General features: G+C 38.1%; 2 protein-coding genes across 6 annotated transcripts in view; one reads left to right on the forward strand and one right to left on the reverse strand.

Moving 5' to 3' along the window:
• The window catches only part of TRAPPC12 (trafficking protein particle complex subunit 12), a 58,033-nt gene extending 39,444 nt beyond the window's left edge, over positions 1-18,589 (reverse strand). For 2 of the 3 annotated variants that reach the window (XM_069805869.1, XM_069805867.1), the window contains exons 1-5: positions 18,499-18,589; positions 16,583-17,799; positions 11,895-12,011; positions 3,215-3,328; positions 2,257-2,395 (exon numbers count right to left, since the gene is read on the reverse strand). In XM_069805869.1, coding sequence (XP_069661970.1) covers positions 2,257-2,395; positions 3,215-3,328; positions 11,895-12,011; positions 16,583-17,799; positions 18,499-18,574 — 1,663 coding nt within the window. In that variant the 5' untranslated portion in view covers positions 18,575-18,589. The other variant, XM_069805868.1, reaches the window with a different exon arrangement.
• EIPR1 (EARP complex and GARP complex interacting protein 1) overlaps positions 18,575-19,655 on the forward strand; it is a 96,477-nt gene continuing 95,396 nt past the window's right edge. For 2 of the 3 annotated variants that reach the window (XM_069805870.1, XM_069805871.1), the window contains exon 1: positions 18,575-18,711. In XM_069805870.1, coding sequence (XP_069661971.1) covers positions 18,670-18,711 — 42 coding nt within the window. In that variant the 5' untranslated portion in view covers positions 18,575-18,669. The remainder of the gene's footprint in view (positions 18,712-19,655) is intronic. The other variant, XM_069805873.1, reaches the window with a different exon arrangement.

The raw sequence follows: 19,655 nt of genomic DNA on the forward strand, positions 1-19,655 counted from the left end.
TACATTATTTATAGCTATACTCTCCTTTCTTAAATTGATTTTTAAGTGCTTACTCCATTTATACACCATGAATCACAATTAAAATGTTGAAACAAAACTCCTCATTTTACACTTGTTACACCACAAAATGTTATGTAAAATTACCAAAATGGCAGTGGATTGTGGATTCCCACTAATACATTTCAATCAAAATATATGAATTATTTATATCTATTTTATTATTTAAATTAGCTGGTTAATGATGCATGTATACTAAATTTCTTTATTGATAATCCAGCACTGCGTAGTTTAATGGTAGCCGTAAGAGAATTGCTTGTTCTCTCCCACATCCCTGCAAATAGCATCTCTCTCTCCCCTCAAAACTACATAAAAAAGGTTTGATAGCTGTTCCCATATCTTAATCACATTGCATTTATATGAGATACCTACAACCAGCAGGTCAGCTCCATCCAACCTTGATCTTATTTTCCTTACAGATGATCATATTATGGTTCTGGTTGGTACGTTCAACTGTTAAAAAGGAACTGAGGCATATAATCATGAAATAGAATATTTTCCTTATGCTCACCTTTTTACCACAGATATCCTAGTAATTTGTATGAAATAGCTGCAGTGGTTGAGTGGTTGCTGCAAAGACAGTTTGGATCCAAACTCCATTCACAGGATGGGTGCCTGCAACAGCTGGCCAGACTGTCCAGAACTGTTGCTACCTGTATGCTCCGTGGCCCGAGGACTGAACTACCTTAAATATTGACACAACCTGCACGGATTCTTTTCTTAGGCAAAATAACTTATTTTTAGTACTGAAAAAGATGTGGAAACATACATACAGCCTGGGGAAGACTACTTCTCCTGTGCAGCACTGCATCATGTGCAAAGCTGCCAAAATACAACCAGATCCAAAGAGCTTCCAACCTGATGACCAAAACCTCTCTCACTCTTAAAAATAGCACAGTTCCTTCTCAGTGGATTGAATATATTCAAGGCAAACCAGGAAATTTTCACCTGAAAGATGATGAGTAAGCTCAGAGGGACTTGCTCTAGGCAGTCCACATTGGCCTTGCTGTGCTACAACTGATCCTTTGCACCAGTAAGCACATGAAACAGTCTTCTGCAAAAGATCCTGAACTTCCTTGACACCAACTTCCCTTCCTCAGCAACCTCAAAATCTCTGTATCTTTCTAGGTTACCCCATTGAGACTACCAGCATCATATGTAAAATGAACCATATTTTTTCAGAGTGGCACTGCCTATTACAACTGTTACTTACAAGCATTTTATTCATACATTGTGGTTCAAGTATGAAAGCCAAAGAACAGTAAGATCACTCAGACTACTTGCATCAGAGAGTTATTTATTTCTAAATAACAGATTTAGGAAAAATAAAATTTCAAAATGGCCTGACCAGGAGTGAAATTGCTCTTAAAAATAGCAATTTTTCAAATCCAGACTCCTAGAGGACTAGAATACCCTCAGTAGTGGAACTATTTGGTTAACCTATGGGCTATCAGGAGCAGTGGGAAGTAGAGCATTTATAACTTGAGATAAGCCACTTTTAAAGAATTGAGCCTGGTGGTACCTTTCTTCCTCTTCAACAATGGGATACATAATAGATTATTCATTTTTATTTAGTTTCAATTACTAAGCAAATAATCATACATTTAACCAGTATTTTTTTTTATTAAGGAAAATTATTAAATTAGCTCTAAATTTAATTAAAAAAAAAAATCCTAGAAATAAGGAAACCTAAGAAAATAACACCTGCATTAGCATGTGTGCATTGACATGCTGGTGTTAAAAATAGCACATTGCTAGTACGTGGATGAATTCAAGAGGAAAAGCTTACAGATTCTGTTTCCACAAACTCTCTCAACACCCTTCACAGCCTGTTTCTGGCTAAAATGAACTATTAAATTTGGGGTTTTTTTTAATTTCAATATCCTAGAACTAAATTACTTTATTATATTTACTTGTTAAAACCATTCCTCTTTCAAATCAATGCTGTATCAGCATAATGAAATACAGCGTCTACCTATATTGTAATGGAATAATTTTACCCCTTATTGTTACTCCTTATCACTACCTCCATAATGCAAACAATACTTTAACATAGTAGTTAATCATGTTCTTCAGGAGGGGGTGGGGAATCCAAAATTCACCAATGCTTTAGAATTAAAAAAACCCTGAATCCATTATTTTATAATGACTGGTAAAAATGGCAAAAATAAAAAGCATTTTATAAATCAAATACCTTACCTTTTCGTCCAGGGTATACATGAGGGTAATATTCATAATAAAGATCAGGCTGGTCTAAATTTCCAAATGGTTCAAATTCCATTTCTGCATTTTGGAATAGATTCAGTTTTACCAGCAGTGCTAGTCTCACGAACCACAGCTAAAAATTAATACATACAAAAAAAAGGAAAAGACAAGGTCTGTTACTAGCTTCAATCACAAGCTACATCCAATTACAATTTAAACTTTCTGTTTTTCTGATAAAGTTAAGAGTTTCTATGTTACTGATAAGAATCAGGATTTATATTTACATGCTCTTTCACAGAATTCCACAGAATTCCACAGAATACTTTTCATAAGATCATTAAAATAAAACATAGAGGACTGATGTTTTAATTGTTTGTAAAGGTATTGAGATTTTGAAGTTTAAAAACTAGCCTGCTTCAAAATTGGAACATCTCTCTTTAAACTGAGTTAGCATGTAAGAATTATCAGTCTGACTTTTAATTGTTTTTCTCATTTTATGCAATTCCTAAAATCTGTTATGATGTTGGTGAAATTTCATGAGCTTTATAGTTGCTTGTAATCTTTCATATACCTTTATTAATTTGGGTTCTTACTTTCTTATCATCATGAAACATACTTCTACCATTTGAATAGTACAAAGTTCACAATCTAGATAGTGTCCATGAACTTTAGCACAGTGAGTCTTCCAAGACAGCACAACATATTCCTTTTTACTAGCGTGATTACCTTTAAAAACATACAATCAAGATAGAATTTTACTTAAAAAAATAATTTTGCTTTAAATGGAGACCTGCTTTACATGAGCAAACAGAAGAAGTGACTTGCTACAATGCTTTAAGAAGCTCAGTTTTTAGGCAACAATTAGGAAAAGAAGGTTGGTTGTGTTGAAAAAAAAAGGCCACTGTGAATGCTATTGGAAAAAAGTGACAAGGGTGTATCTTTAAAAACATACCTGCAAAGAATCTGTTGTATGGTTAGTAGGTAGTCCACTTTTTTTATAGCCTTGACCATGTGCAGTTAGAAGCCGCCCACACAAGTCAACTGCTGCCCTCCAGTTTTTACTGCTCTGGGAAGGAGGAAAGAGTAAGTAGCAAAATCATAAAGTCCCTAAAATGCACAACTGCTTATTTTGCCTGAAGCAGCTACATGCCCCCATCAGTAATAATGACAAGGTCAGGAGAGCTGGCCGGTGAGAAGCAGAATGTCATTTGTCAAAGCTGCACGTCTAATTAGGCAAAAAGTGAAATCAAGCATTAATATTATCAGATCACTAAAACAAAAGAATATACAACACCATATGGGATTCTAAATTTAAAGCTATATCATGTTTGCTAATACTCTTGAATTTACTGTAATATTCACAATTTAGTTTTCTCCTCAAAAGGAGAAAAAAATTGCCAGCCGTATTTCAATAATCACATCCAAGTTACTCTACTGTTATAAAGTATTTAACGCCTATTCCTACCTCAGACTTCAGCATTTCAGATTATAGCCCCTAGTGCAGTTCATTTAATGAAAATAGACTTTCCTAACATTGCCCAGAGCACAGAATTCCTATCAATTACGAACAAAGGACAAGAAACAATACAATGCATAAAATTATAAACTCAGAACAATAACAATTGTTTCACCTATAAAATGTAAACATCTGAATTTCCATTGCATGGCTAACTTCAAAATATTCTTAAATATATTTTTTTATTCATAAACCAAAATCATTCCCAGTTAGACAAGTCAAACTGTCTTGTCACACTGTCACCCTATTAATGCCTCTGCCTTGTATACGCTAATGCAGCCATGTAAATAGCTAACAGTACCAAAAATTTAAAACACAGAATAATGCTTCACAGGCTTTAAGCCATCATACTTTTCTATCAGACAGAAGACTTTTTCCAAGAGACACGTATCCAGCAGGTCATCAGAAAACAAATACATCTTGCTCCTGAAAGCAATCTTTTTTCAAATAGTTTCTTAAATACCTTAAAAAATAATGATAAATGTAATAGAAAACTGTCATGTTGTCTGATGAAACGTAAAGGAAAAGAATATATTTATATTGGTGCTTACAAAGTTCAGATACTGACCTTGAATCGGTATTTTATTAAATTCTCTCCAATGTTTAGAGTTAAGAAAACATGTCAATACAGCAAACAGTTACATAGAAAAACCAGTACTTACAGCTGAAGAGTGTTCATACTCTCTGGCCCCCATTTTGCAGCCCTATAGTTCAAAGGGCCACTACAGGAGATTACCATGCACTGACCACCTCATCTCTCTCCCCTGCATTGTCAAATCCCAGATAAAAATTTGAGTTCTACTGGAAATGCAGAAGTCAGCTGACAGCAAGACCACAAAGCAGCATAGCAGCTTCTGAGACCTCTATGCTCTTACAGAAGAGCAAGAATTGAGAACGCCTTTATAACATCCTTCAACATATGTCTGCATCAACTTAGAAAAGCAGAAAGACACTGACATAGATTACCCGAAATTTATTCCTCTTCTGCAGAGACAAATTAATTCCTCATTATCCTTAGAACAGAAGTGGACGCAGACTCTAAACCACTCAACTTTTCTTCCCAAGTGAGAGTTAGGATCCAAAAATAATAATGGAACATTTATGACAAACTTACGTGCTACAATTTTTAAAATTCTGTTTCAGGCATAGACAAAAAATACTTTTTCTTTATAGAACAAGACAGCCAGGAGAAGCAAGTCTGACAACCACCATAAAAACAGTCTTTGCTGGAAAATGAAACATAATATTCATCATGATTTCAAAATTAGAGCTGCCTGCTGGTCATGGAGCATAATTCTCTGTGGAAGCTTAATAGAAGGCTGCTGGCAGTATAACTTAATTTGAAATTAGCAGGACACATTATTGTCTCTGGCAGATTGTACCAGACTTACAGTTGCCAGTCCACCAGAAATCTTTATCCAGTTATTTCAAACACCCCTCAAAACCACTTTCACTTTTCCTGTGGTCTACAGCCACACAGTCCTAGGAACCCAGGTCCCTTGCTTCTGAAAGTAATAGGGATGAATTTTGTTCGTAAGTCTTAAGTAGAGGCTCAAAGCAAATATGGATACTACAGCTTCAGATACAGCATCAAAAATACTGAAGAATATTCTCAAAGAATAAAATAATTAATCTATGATGATCAGGACATTGTCGACCAGCAGCAATTGTGTGAAAACATTATTTTCTCCTAGAGAAAATACTGTCAACCAAATATTATTGCTAAATAGTTCACTAACACAGTACCACCTGGCAGAAAAGAACTCTCCACACATGGCATTAGAAAACCTTTTTTTCACAAAAAGTGTGGAGCTATTGTTCTTTTAATGAAAGCCACCAGCTTGTATGATTTCTGTGCTTTTTACACACTCCTAGTCCAGATGTTTAACTTGTGAAGGGATTTTTTTGGTCCATATAACATAACTAAAAATTAAAAAAGAAAACCAAAACATTTCAGTACTGACTGCTGCACACACCAAAGCTAGGACAAGCCCATTAGCCACCCAATAGACAATGTAATTGCATTATTCCTTGGAGAACTTCTCTGTTCTTCGCAAAAACAGAAGAGGTCCTGGGGGAGGTTTACATACAGATGGGGAAATTGGATAGTAAAACAGATTTCAAATAAAAAGGATTTGTATTTTTCTTCAAGACAGAACCAGCCCAATAATTTTTTATCTTTTCATTGAACTTCTTAAGATGTCTGAGATTTGAATACAATGACTCTAGGTTTAAATCAAAAAAGTAGACAGTAATGCCAGGATTTTGTCTGGCTATTATCTCGTAGAGGTAGGAACTAAAAGCTTTATGTAGCTTGAGGTGATAGGTTTGTGTTATAGAGTCTCCCACCCCATCCACCTTTTCTTTTTTTCTTTTTTTTTTCCTCTCTTCAGTGAGAGCTTACCTTGCACAGAAATCTGACATGCCTTTTTTGGAACAAATACAGTATATTATCTCACTGCTTCTTCTGATCGCACCTCCAACCTAATCAAATACTGTATCTGCAGCTTTAAGAGTTAAAAATTACAGTATAAGGTGATCAACTCTCACGTCCACATTTTACTGACTTACATTTCACCATTTTCAAAATAAGAACCTGAATAAGGCTATCGGGATCCCCTTTTATTAAAAGCAATAGAAGGAAACAGCCTAAAAACCATCTGAAATGGAGTCAACAACATGAGTTACAAATTCCGATAAATCCACATCTTAAGACCTGGCAATGCTTCTAGCCCATTTGATCAACATTAAAAGTAACTGAGATATTCTGTACATCCCAAGGCCTTCAATAAGCCTATTTTCTACAAAGAGGAATGAAGAAATGGGATGTAGGGTAGAAAAGAATGCCAGTGACTAAAACTAGAAAGCTATTAGTTCAAATACAAGAATAGCACTGAAGATATTACATTTTTCAGATTCAGAAATGAAGAAAACTTCCAACTGAGTAAAATGATCTAATACAAGCCAAAATTGTAGTCTGTCTGGAAAAACATTTTTGAAATTTCTTCCTTTTCTAATGAAGTGTCATAAGAACTTTAATTGTCAGAGTTTTCACTATATCTGAAAGACTGTGTTTTCATTCTATTATGAAGATATTCACTGATTTGGACTGAAAAAAATACTACCATATAGCTGAATACCACTGTCTCACATATATAACTGTTCCTTGGAAGTCTCCTCATGCAGGTCAATTTTGCTTGATTTTTTTTAATTATGGTTGAACAAAGATCTTAGGCATACGATTGCAGAAGTGTTCATATTTCTGCTTTGTATAAAATACTTGTACATTGTTTTCATGAATGAAAGCAGTGAAGCTCAGGTGATGCAACAAATACGGCTAATACCCAGGTGGAATTCTTCTGTCAAGAAAGGAGATTCATGCAGACCAGACATCTACAGAAAACATGTTCAGTGAAAAGGGAACACCTGATACATGAAGACAATTTATAACATTATTGAGTCTCTCAAGAAAACAATTTTGACTCAGAGCCAAGCCACTGAAATTTTATCCAATAAACTGCTTCTTTTTAGTGTAGAAATGCAACCTCTCCCACAAGCCCCCAGTTACTGTTTGTGCTACTTGTGTCTTCCACCTTCTCTCAAATCAGCTACAAAAATGTTGGAAATTGCTCACCGATTTAGAAATAAAGTAACACCCCCCCCATATTTTTAAGGATAATTTCTAACTTTTTAAAGTGAGTATGTATGCCATACCACTGTACCTAAGTTTGTTCTATTTGAAAATATATGTAAAAGCACAACATTAATCACATGCAAAAGTAACAGTATATGATTTTTTTTTTAAATAGACTCAAAGGGAATCATTAACTCTACATGTAACACCATTAAAGTGATTAAAATGTCCTCCTCCACTAGCTATGACATTCTTCTCCCCTGTAAATTACATTGGTAGAGCACTTTCACATCAGTTCAGAAAATGTAGCTAGTAACCCTTTCCTGGTCTAGTAGCTTGAAGAAATGATTGCATACTTAGAGGAAACATTGTGTATTTATTTATTTTTAGGTATGTTAACTATCAAAGACATACTTTCCTATGGCTGCAAACACCTAACAACTCAAAATATCAGAAAGGTCTCCAGTAAGAAATACTGTGCTATTTGTTCAAACGAGGGTAAACGATTATCTAAAATGTGGAATAACAGGAACTAACATAATTGCAGCTTGCACCTTGTGTGTATAATTTTTATTTGCTGCTGTGAAGACAAGCTCTTGCTTACATTTATTTGCTCTAGAGGTAAATGCATGTTCCTATACCAGATTAATAAAAATTTTCAGAAATTGAAAGCTCAGCCAGTGGAAAAATATAAACACTTAGACTCTACAGATGTGTAACTATATTTACAAGTTATCGCCTCAGTGATAAGCACATAAATTTATAGAATTACTTTGCTGGACCACTCCAGCACTCCTATATCTCTTAAAAGTCTCAAAGTTGTAAAACTAGTTCAACTGCACAACCTCTGCACCATTACTCTACCAGTAAAGCATTTCCAATTCACTGTTACCCATTCCATAGCAGAAATTTAAAATGTGAAAGTACAGTTGTTCAATAAACCAACTATCCATCTTTGGGTTACTGGTACAAATCTCACTCAAATCAACTAAAGAGCAAATTCATGGTGAAAAAAATTTTGTTAGCAGAGTTTAAGAATCTGAGTTCAGTTCCTGGTGAACAACTATTTGTCTTAGAAATGATGCTGCTGTTGGTGGTCTCATCAGAAAAGGTTCACCTCTGGAAGTTCAGCTTACTACCTTCTTGATAACATTTGTATTCTGACAACTAATTGTACTTGAGGAAACTTGCAGACTGTTGGCACTATGATCCCCCAAAAAGGACTTCAGTCTCCAACATTCTTTGCTACAAGCACAAACTTCATCTTACCCACAGAACTGTTTTTTAACTTGTACAAGTAAATGTTTTTTTACTGGAACTTTTATAAGGAAGGTGAGAAGTTACTACTCAAGGATGTACACTGGAACCAATCCAATTTAAGATGCTCTTTTGTGATGCTGGTGAACAGAACTGGTATCTGCATTTGTAGACGTAAACTAGTAAGTATTGTTAATATATGTAAGGACCACATCACTAAACAGGGATTAGATGTTTTACAGTATCAGAATAATAGAAGAGGTAAACCACAATCATTGACATGGAAAGTCATGTAACTTACAATATAATGTGTTGAGTTCTGGACAGTGATAATAAAAAGATGTTAGCTTCAACTGGAAGATGTTCTGAGAAGAGCTCCTAAGAAGAGCTTCTAGGATGATTATGAAGACATCCAGGATGAGATGACTAGAAAAGTGTTATTTTTGCCTTTAAAAAGAAAATCCGAGAAGTGGAAATGTCACTGCTGTCTAGCCATACAAAGTAGCAGGGGAGAGGAAGCAAATATTGAGAAGAGAAAATGACTTAAAAAGCAACATGAGATCAAAACACTTAAATTGTTGTAAACAACTTTATCTTTGATTAGAAAAAAGATTTTGAGAGAGGATTGACCAGTATTCCTCTGATTAACCACCAAAGGAATGAAGTTCTGGAATAGCCTTTGAAAATAGCAACAATGTATCTGTATTTGTTAAAACAGCCAAATAAGCTAACAGAAGCAACTGTATGGTAGAACAGAGGAGCTCCAGAGCTGCAGCTTAAGACCTGTGGTATGAAGATTTGGGATACTGACGAGCCGTTTAGCATGCTTTTCCCATCCACACAAGATTAAAACCAGATACAAATGAAGCATTTTCCTCTGGAGCAGACAGGCTTGGAAAACTGCCTTTTTTTATTTTCTTGTTTTCTTTCCTTCCCATAATAAGATGGAGTTCACCCAAGGTCACCTGAGAATTTTAACCTGACAAATTTCTTCATAACAGGACTTAACATTCACTTTTGGTTTCAGCTGCCATTGGTGTCTTCCTACATCTGATAACTCTTGAGACTTTTGGATGGGATCCCAGGTTTACACATCTAAATTTACATGTTATTAGTAACTGTACTGATTAGATCTCAAAAGAGTTCAGACATCTGCTCACATGTAAACCCCTAAATAATAGGTATCAGTCTGAAGCTGAAGTCTATCCTAATTCTATGCATTTCTCCTCTGTACTGTGGACCCCTTTGAAACAGACTCTTTTAAGTTGCTGTCCATTGCTGCAAGGGATTGAATTAGGTGACTGAAACAATCTCATTAATTCTCATGTTCATGTGTACTTTACATGGATATGAAACAACCAGCTAAGGAAAAAAAAAAAATCTTAACTTTATGGAAACTGCATAGCAATATTCCCAACTTTCACCATTTTTTTATCCAGATGTTAATGAAAATATTCCTTGTAAGTGGACCTTTGCATGAAAAGATATATTCACTGAACATATTTGGTCAGGAATTCACGCATAAATAAAGTAAAATTGGTGGTTGGTAACAGAGCATTTATTATACGTCATTCTGGCCTACTGTGTATGTAAAAAGCATACACCTTTTTAATTTATATCATCTAGCATGAGATTTTAATGTTTCTACCTCTGAAATACCTTTTACCTCTAAAACTGTTGCCAATCAGGAATAAATTTTCCACATTAAGAATTTCAGAATAAACAGCAATGTTTGCAAGGAAAAAAAAACACCCCAAAACCTTATTCTTATCATAAGAAGAAACAGAGTTCTGCAAACAAAACTGAGAGATAGTTATATTGCATACTCAAGAACAACCAACAGCTAATGATTGGAAGTTTTGAAAACTGAAGAACACCCTGAATTCTAGGTGAATGGCTGCAATTTTATCACACCCCCCCCCCCTCAATAAGAAAGTTTTTAAAAAAATCTGCTACAGGTAGCAAAAAATCTTACAGCTGCAGATTACCTCCTATCTTCTCTGCTTTGATCCTAAAAGCCTTAACACTGCTCTTCTGGAGCTTAAGAGCACACCCAAAGCAAAAACAGTATCAATGGCAGCACTGTATTTAAGGTACAAGATGGTCTGCAGCATAGAAGAACATCTTGCATGGACAAAGCTACCAGGCCAAATAGAAAAACCTTTCCCATACATCAAAACTCCTCTTCCGGAAGAGGGAAAGGAAGTCTGGAAAAAGGCCTTTCCTACGTAGACACTGATGAGGATAATAATTCTTAGATTTTTTTTCTCCCTCCAAACTCTCAAATTAAGCAAAACATTGAGATGAATAGAAAAATATGTCTCCAGGATGGAGATAACAATCTGTTTTTTCAGGTTTAGTTTCCAAAATGACCTCTGATTTCCTTTAACAACGCTTGCGGAGACCACCTAGAGTTTTCCTAACATGACAAAAAAGTCTCATTTGGAGCTTTACATAACACAACTAAATTAGAAGATGTTGAATACTAAATACAGACCGTCCTAACACTTACAATTCCTCACTGCTTTTCCTCAGTACTTTTTCATCCATTTTTTCAAAAATGGAATAAGCCTAAAATGTTTCGACATTTCAACAGATTAAGTGAGGCTCGGTCATGTAATAGTAATGAGTTTCACACAGGAACACAATGGTTCAAAGATCAAGGCTGCTAGATGCAACTATTTCCAGGTCTGAAATATTTCCACTAAGGAAAGGATTTTAACTTAGAGAAAGTTAAGCTTTCATTAGGAAGTAATTTAGTTTAGTTTTCCTGCACTGAAATAAAAAACTAAAGCAGCTGAAATTATCACATCAGCTTTGCTTGCCATTTACAACAACTGGTATGTCTTACCTTTTGTAAAACACTAAGGTGAAAACATAAATAATACATATGCAGAAAAACAAAAAAATGATTAAAATCAGTTTTGCAACCATTTACGTTACATAAAAATTAACAGCTGATAAATTCATGGTAACTTAAAATTACCTTTTTTCTAACTTTTGCATATAAAAAAAAGTTTACTATGTCATTTAAAACCAAATACTTAAACCTCAGTGTCATTCCCAGTAAAAACTACTGTTCTTTGGCTAGTCATTTTGCAGGATCATGAATAGACTGATATGTAGATTTTTTTTTCTAGTTTCTCCTCACAGTCAGTAGCTTCCAATTACCTTGAGGGAAGCATGGTATTTAATATATATTGAATTATGAAGATTGTTACTTACAATTAGCTGTTTCAAGCCTACAAACGACTGTTCTACAGAGCTGGCGTTTAAAACTTGTCTTTTCACTGCAGCTTGCTCCCCCAAGAAGCGAAGCATTAAGTCTTTTACTGCATCTCCCTTAGTGTTCATGGAACAGAAAAAGAAGAAACACAACAAGACACTTTAAAACATTATTTTAGCAAAATAAAATGTTGAATTAGAGCTGAGCAACATAGTTCTTTCCCCTTGACAAATGCTTATTTTCCAGTACTTTTTATGTGAAATGAATATAAATGCATATATATTTACAACATTTTAATGAAAGCTTCTAGATTTACTCCACATTATTTGCTTTATTCTTTTTTTTTCAATGTTTAGGTTTCAGTTCGCATAGAAACATTCAGGCTTATTTGCTTCTCATATTAATATCCTTCAAAGATCTTACAAATTACTCCTCAAAGATCTTAGAAAATAATCCTCAAACATCTGACAAAGCACAGTAAGTTTTACAGGTTTTCATAATGGATATTAATGCTGAAAGGTGCAATCTACTGATTGAAGATAAACCTGCATGTGATCTGCTAGCCTTAAGTATCCACAGAAAATAAACTTTGAGAGCTCATAAAACCAAGTAAATAGCAACCCTTCAACCAGTATTCTTAATTTCAAAAGAATTAACTGCAGGAATCAGTCAGAGAAATTGGGTTATCGGAGCTCAGTAATTTGAAGACTTCGGAATAGGTGAGACATAGACATTTGAACGTGGAAGTCAGACAAGATTAATTCTACATTTTACCACATGGAGCAGCTAAGAGGAGGAGTGTTCAAATCCAGCTTCTTTTTCCAGCTTTGCTAGGAATAAACTGAATATGCACCCTCTGTGCCTCAATTTCCCCTTCTAATCTTTGTTCAACTATCAATTTCTGTGCCTTCCCATCTGTTGGCTGACATCCTTGTGGTTCTGTGTACTATGGATTTTCAACAGGTGATCAAGAAATTCAAGATTAACATCAAGGAGCTACTGAAAAACTGTGGACCACACATGGGCAGATGTTGAAAACCATGCTAATACGGTCTGCACACTCTTCAGGTACCATGTCTGCCAAGACAGACTGTAGGACAGGGTGTGTGGGGGGTCCTAGGCTTGCTGGGACTGTACACATTACTGTATACAAGAGAGTGCCCTATGGTGTCAGGAGTCACCACGTGCCAAAAGCAGGTAACAGAAATTACTTCTGTAAGATTTTTGCCAATCTTATGTTTTTATGCATTTTCAATCTAGAAGAGGAAACATCTGAAAATAAGGAAAATTATCAGCAATATATTAACAATATACTTATGTTTTTGAACAGGAAGCAATTCAGCCAGAGTAAAGATCTGTCTAGTTCACCATCCCATTGGTGAATAGCAGATGTTCACAGGAACAGTGTAAGAAACAGGATAAGCTCATACTGGTCTTTCCCAACTTAAAGCAGCCAGAACTTTATGGTCCACCTGTGCCAGGGGACATATTTGCCCACCATTTTTAAACACCCACTGATAGACATACCTCCCATGACATTTGTCTTGCTCATTTTTCGGTCTGTTTTTCTGAACAAAAGTACATCCAAGGGCAATGAATTCTACAACTTAAAAACAGTTACATGGTCTGGAGAACAGCAACTTCTTTTGTTATGCTTATTACCCAACAGTTCCTTTGCCATAAAAACCAGCAAATCATAATCCCCTATTCACCTTAATTCTTTTATGAATTTTAAGTCATTATTGCTTTTGTAAACCAAAAGGTCCTCTTCCTTTTAGCTACCACTCACAGAGAGAGAACCTCTGCACTCCTCACCATCGCTCCTCTCTCTGCAATGTTTTAATTCCATTGTATCTTTTCAGATCTGTGGTAACTAGAACAGCATGCAGTATTTAAGATGGTAAAGCAGAAAGTAACCATGCAAAAATATAAGCAAACAAAGGAATATTTGCAAAAATCCCTCTAAAGGAACATGAAAACACTGACTTGAAGAACTGAGGTAGGAAGCTGTTAGCACAGAGAGCAGGAAGCAAGCCACAAAGCCTCTTGACTAAAAAAAGGTGAGCTGCATAAAATACAGTAAAGTGTAGCTATGATAAAGATAATTGATACTAAATGTTTGTACTTTCCCCATGGACAGTGATGGGAAATATGTTTTGTGTTTTCTGTCTAGTTTCTTGAGGAATGAGACTGCAACTACTGTTTCACTACACGGAAAATTTTTACCTCTAATGCTGTCACTTATCCTATGAATAAACAAGATTTCCATCTTTCAGACAGAAGAGTCTGAAGGATTAAGAAAAGACAGTGTGTGCAGAATGACATAAATGCAAAAGAATTATTAATCCCTCCAACAGGACTTTGGAGGGGGAAACATTACAAATGAATGCAATGAAACAAAGAACGTAATGACAGCAGACAGTAACTGATGAGGAAAGGCATAATGGAAAGAGCATAAAAAGCAGTACTCCAACTTGTTCCTACACTCAGAGAGTGCAGGTACAGATAATCTGTAGCATACACAATCCAAGATAGTTTAAAAAATAATGTTTCTTGAATGATCAGCAAAAAGTAGCACACAGCCGAAATTCAGAACATTTAGTATTTTTCTTGGTGTGATTTATCTACTTAACACTTGTAATAAGAACACTTTCTGAGTGAGCAGGGCAAAAAAAATGTATCAAGCTCTTCAATACACATCATACAAAATTTCAGTCCTTCTCTGGAGCGCACTAACAGTTCACTGTAAATGCACTTTTCAAATAACTTCTTTGCCAACTGCATGCAGCCCGGTTTAACATCTTGCATTAACATTTAGCATTAGCAAAGTATTCATACCAAAGCTTTAATAACCATTGTTGGGAGCTGATTTAACATTGAAAACATGCCTCCCACAATGTTTCAGTTGACACTTCAAGTACTCTACAATTATAATTTCAGTTAAATACACAATTTGCAGTAGTAGAAGTGTATGGAACAATGACACCAAACTAGTGGATGTCAGGTCAGTCAAGGCATGCACTCAGGCCACTGAAAAGCAGCAACTGGAAGTGAGGGAAGTTGTATAAACATAAAGCACTTCAAAACTTGTCCCTGCTGATGTGCCTGTGTGACTGCTTATAAATTATGCTCAACAAAGAAAGCAGCAGGAATGCCCTTTAATCCCACCGATGATTTTACATCAGGTCTTACTGTAGAAATACAACACATGGACATTGCCATAATGTCTTCATTTCAATTATGTACTAAATGGTAGATCTGCATATATGCGCATGCCCAGATTCAGGGACTCAGCACAAACAAGCTTTAATCCTTGACTAGACTGAGGAAGGTGTGAGAGAACTATTGTAAAAAAGGAGGCCTGCAATAAGGAGGCCCTCATCCTTGGGGCCTGTGGAAAGGATCACTCCTTCTGTCCATCCCATTAGCTGTCAGGAGAGAAATACTACACACTCATCAAGGTCTAAGGGATTTTGGAGGAAGGTGAGAAGGATCCTTCCTTTTTTTTTTTTGGAAGGAGCAGAGAAGGAGTAGCTTGCTATTACAATGTTTTCTTTCGTGCTGATTATTGGGCTCTGTGATGAGAAACAAATGTTTTAAGATAAAGCTAACCCAAGAAGTAGCAGCAGCATGGCGCATGTCTAAATGTGGTATCATTTGTTGAAACCTAGGATTTGTCAGTTAATTCAGCTACAAATCTGGACCTGATTCACTCCAGAAACTTTTCTGATAGTTCCTGCAGATTGGGAAATCACTGCAGATTGTTCTCTGCTTGTATTTGACTATTGACTGATAATCTTTGTTATGCTACACCTAAGGATTAAAGTATCCAGACCCTTAACACCATCTCTCTAGACAACAATTCTAATACCCAGAGACCTAGATATGAAAGAGTAGGATTAGCCTATTTCAATAAAAAAATCCCATTACAATAGTTAGCCTTGGCTGAGCCATGAGGATAAAATTACTTCATGAGAAATACTGAATAGATCCGAGTGAAACTTCTCAAATTCTGAAAAAAACACTTTATGCCTTCTCACCAGTTGGGAACTCTGATAGAAGAGAAAGAAATGAGTTTCCATTACTCTTTTTTCCTTCATGATCTCATCTGGAGTTTTCCCTTTAATTTGGGGGTTATCCCTTCCCAGTAGCTTGCTCCAGCACTCAATCTTTCTTATAGGTTATACCTTTCCACTGCTTAGGGAAGATACAAATGATGTGATTTCAGTCAGTGTTAACACTATTGAGAGCACTGTGAACATCAGCGAAAAATGTTATCTCCCACTTGGTTGCAACAGCGAATTCCACAAGCAAAGCTGTCTGCTTTCAGACTTCATAGTACAGCATAGTGATTTCATATATATTCCAAATGCGAGCATTATCTTGCTAACTAGGAGGACCAGAAACAGACTACTTTAAAAATATAACCAGCTTTGGATTCTATGGAAACTGTCAACACTGGTTTTCAAGGTACCCAACAAATTTCACTATGAATAAATCAGATCTGGTTTTAACCCCTTCATGTATGAGTAGGCAGCAACATTACATTTTCTAAGACTTGAAATAATACACACAAGGTGACCATCAGCAACAATATGAAGCAGTATGATATACAGATTACTGGACAACTCTTGTACAGTATTTCTAAAATATAAACATACACTAAGATACAATAATAGACTCTTACCTGGATGTTATCAAATTTTAATCCAGGCATGGTGAGATTCTCTTTATCTATGAACACAGTGCTGTATTGTTGTGTGGCCACTGAAATTAGAACACTTCTGGTTTCTTCACTAGGAAGCCAAGCATCATTTCTTCTATCTAGTTCACTCATATTTAAGGCTGTGGCAAATGGGTCATCACTCCCAGCAAAAACAGCTTGGATTTGTGAGAACGGCTTGGGGGATTGAATTATTTCTAGAGATGATGGAGGACCACCTGCTTCAGGTCTCCCATTTTGCACAGAGAAAGTAGGGTTAGATGAAGCACAAGAACTGTCTCCACCATTAGAAAGAGAGGACATTTGTTCTGGAACTGAAGAGCTTGCATTGGGATTACTAACAGAAATAAAACTGGATGTGGTAAATGAATCAAAAAAATCAGAAGCTAAAGTATTAGTGTTAACGGTATCACCAAAGAACTTGCTTAGACTAGGACTTGGTTGAACCACCTGTGGGTTAGACTTCACTGGAGTCTCAATTATACTACTAAAACTGGGAGATTTTACCATCTGAGGCTCAAAACCGTCAGGTAGGAACAACTGTGGCTGGGTATTAACGTTGTTTGCTTGGCTGAAGATGGTACACACAGGAATAGGCTCAGCCTCAGAAGATGGTTTCCTGGTATTGGGTGATGAAATCTGGTCCTCAGGTTTGCTTTCATCAATGTTATTTGGTTTTGTTTCAACAGGAACATTGTTTCCCAACTTTGGTTCTTCCTTCACGGCTTCCTGAATTGATTCTTCCTTTAAAGATGCCTGATCATCTGTTCCAATCTCAGAAATGTCTCTGGGTGTTTCTTCATGTTCGGTTTCACTCTCATTACTTAAAAACTCTTCTTTATCCACTTCCGCCTGTGTCTTCTGATTATCTTTAGCTTCCATTTGTTCTACAATTTCCTGGAGACAACCAAGTTCACCTGTGTCATCTTCACTGTTGTTTGGAGAATCTGAAATAATGACACTCTCCATCATCTGTTCGTTAAGTTTATCTACGAAATTGTTTGAATCTTCCGATACAGTTTCATTCCCTTCAGACTCAAACTCATCTCCACCAAGATCAATGGTTTCCTCGTGAAAGAGAATTTCCTCCTGAGTTTTCTGTTGAACTATGTCTCTGCTGTCATCTTCATCCGAGGCAGTCTTTGCATCCTTACCATTACTTTCATTATTCTCCATGGTAGCTGAAGGCAGAAAAATCCCCACCAAAACAAGTATTAGTTTTATTACTCAGGTATTGCTCAGGTGCCACCCTGAAACCCCTAAGCATCATACAAAGACTGAAACTCTTGCTTTAAAAATATAGTCATTTCGCTATTTGACATCTCGCATTCAACATCAACCCGCATAGTAAATTAATTCTGATAAAGGTTTTGTCCTTTTTTGCAAGTCACAAAAATACGGGACTGAAGAGCAAATGCCTCCCACCAAACACAGACAAAACCACACTGGCTTTCCTGCTCGCAAAGACTTCTTCCTCGGTCCCCATGTAAGAAGAGCAAAGGGTGGCTTCACGCCTGCCACCAGCGCAGGCTCAGCCCAGGGCCGGCCGCGCAGGGTGGGGGGCGGCAGCGCTGCTTCCAGACCCCCGCCCCGCGGCCCCGGGCTCCAGCGACCGGCCCTGCCTCCAGCACCACCGCGGGGTCCCCCCGGCCACGACCGCCCCGCGGCGGGGGTGGCCGCGGCCTCCCCCACAGCCTCCGCCTGGGGCGGGCCGGGGGGGGGGGGGGCGGCGCCGCTCTCCCTCAGGCCCGGGGGGAGACCCAGCCGCCCTCCCTCAGGGCCGCGTCCCCAAAGCCGCCTCTCAGCACCCACCCGGGCGCCCCGCAGCCGGCACAAGAGCCACCCAGGCCGCGCCGCCGCCGCCCCCCGCCTCCCCTCACCTCCGCGCCGCAGCGGCGACACCCCTGCTCCGCCACCGCGCCTGCGCCGCGGGCCGGGTCGGGCGGGAGTGCGCATGCGCGAGCTCACCTCCCGGAAGCGGCGAGCGACGGGCAGCGCTGAGGGCCAGAAAGGCCGGCGGGCAGCGGGGTGTGTCGCGTTGTGGGGCCGCGATGGAGGACGATGCGCCCGTGATTTACGGGCTGGAGTTCCAGGTGAGCACCGGGGGAGATGGGAGGAGAGCTAGCAGGTGGCGGTCCTACCTCCGGGAAGGTGGTGGCTGCGGGGCTGTGTGTGTGTGTCTGTGTGGTGGGGCAGGGGAGTGCTGGGGCCCGCTCGTGGGGAGGCCGGCGTCCCCCTGGCCGGCACCGGTGGCACCACTGGCTGAGCAGGGGGCAGGAGTTGGTCCCTGCTCCAAAACTTGCTGTTTGCAGGGCAGGTGCGGCAGGGCGGGTGCAGGGGCCGAGGGCAGGGCTTGTTTCCCCTCGTGGTCGTGCACAGCCTGGCTGGTAGGGCTTCTGCTCTGTCACCCGTGTCTGGTCCGCCTCTGGAGGTGTCTTGGGCAGGCTCTGGGGTGGTAGGAAAATACCGGCAGTCTCAAAGAGATTCTAGTGCTTGTTTCTTCCTCTTCAGAAATTAAAAAAAAAAATAAAAACGCTTTTGTGAGGAGAGGGCATGAAACTGTTTTCTGAAGTTGAAAATTGCAGTTGGTTATACCCAACTGCAAAGCTACTTGATGTTTGTGGGATGTCCTGCTGTGCGTTCCACATCTGTGCACTTGTCCCATAGGACAAATCTGTCCATCATATTGGTGTTTATGGCTATAAGGAAAAGGGACTGGCTAACTTAGGAACTTACTGATCATGTTCATGGAGGAGCACAGGTCTCACGTTTAATAAAGTTTCTGGAAGTTCTGGGAAAACAAACAGCTGGGTAGCTGGATGGGTGAGAGGGACTCTAATTCATGATTCTTTCCCACAATAAGGGTTTTATTCAGCTGTTACATGTTCTCTTTGGTAACAGCTGGCTTATCATTGTTGCCATTATAGCAGTAATAGGAGACGCTGTGTTTCTTCTGCAGCTCACGGAGCAGTGTTTTCATTCTACAGTAAATGTAGTAATATAAATATGAACATGTGTACTGGTTTTTTTTAGGCAC

Source organism: Haliaeetus albicilla, chromosome 18 (assembly GCF_947461875.1).
Source record: "Haliaeetus albicilla chromosome 18, bHalAlb1.1, whole genome shotgun sequence".
Taxonomy (NCBI): domain Eukaryota; kingdom Metazoa; phylum Chordata; class Aves; order Accipitriformes; family Accipitridae; genus Haliaeetus; species Haliaeetus albicilla.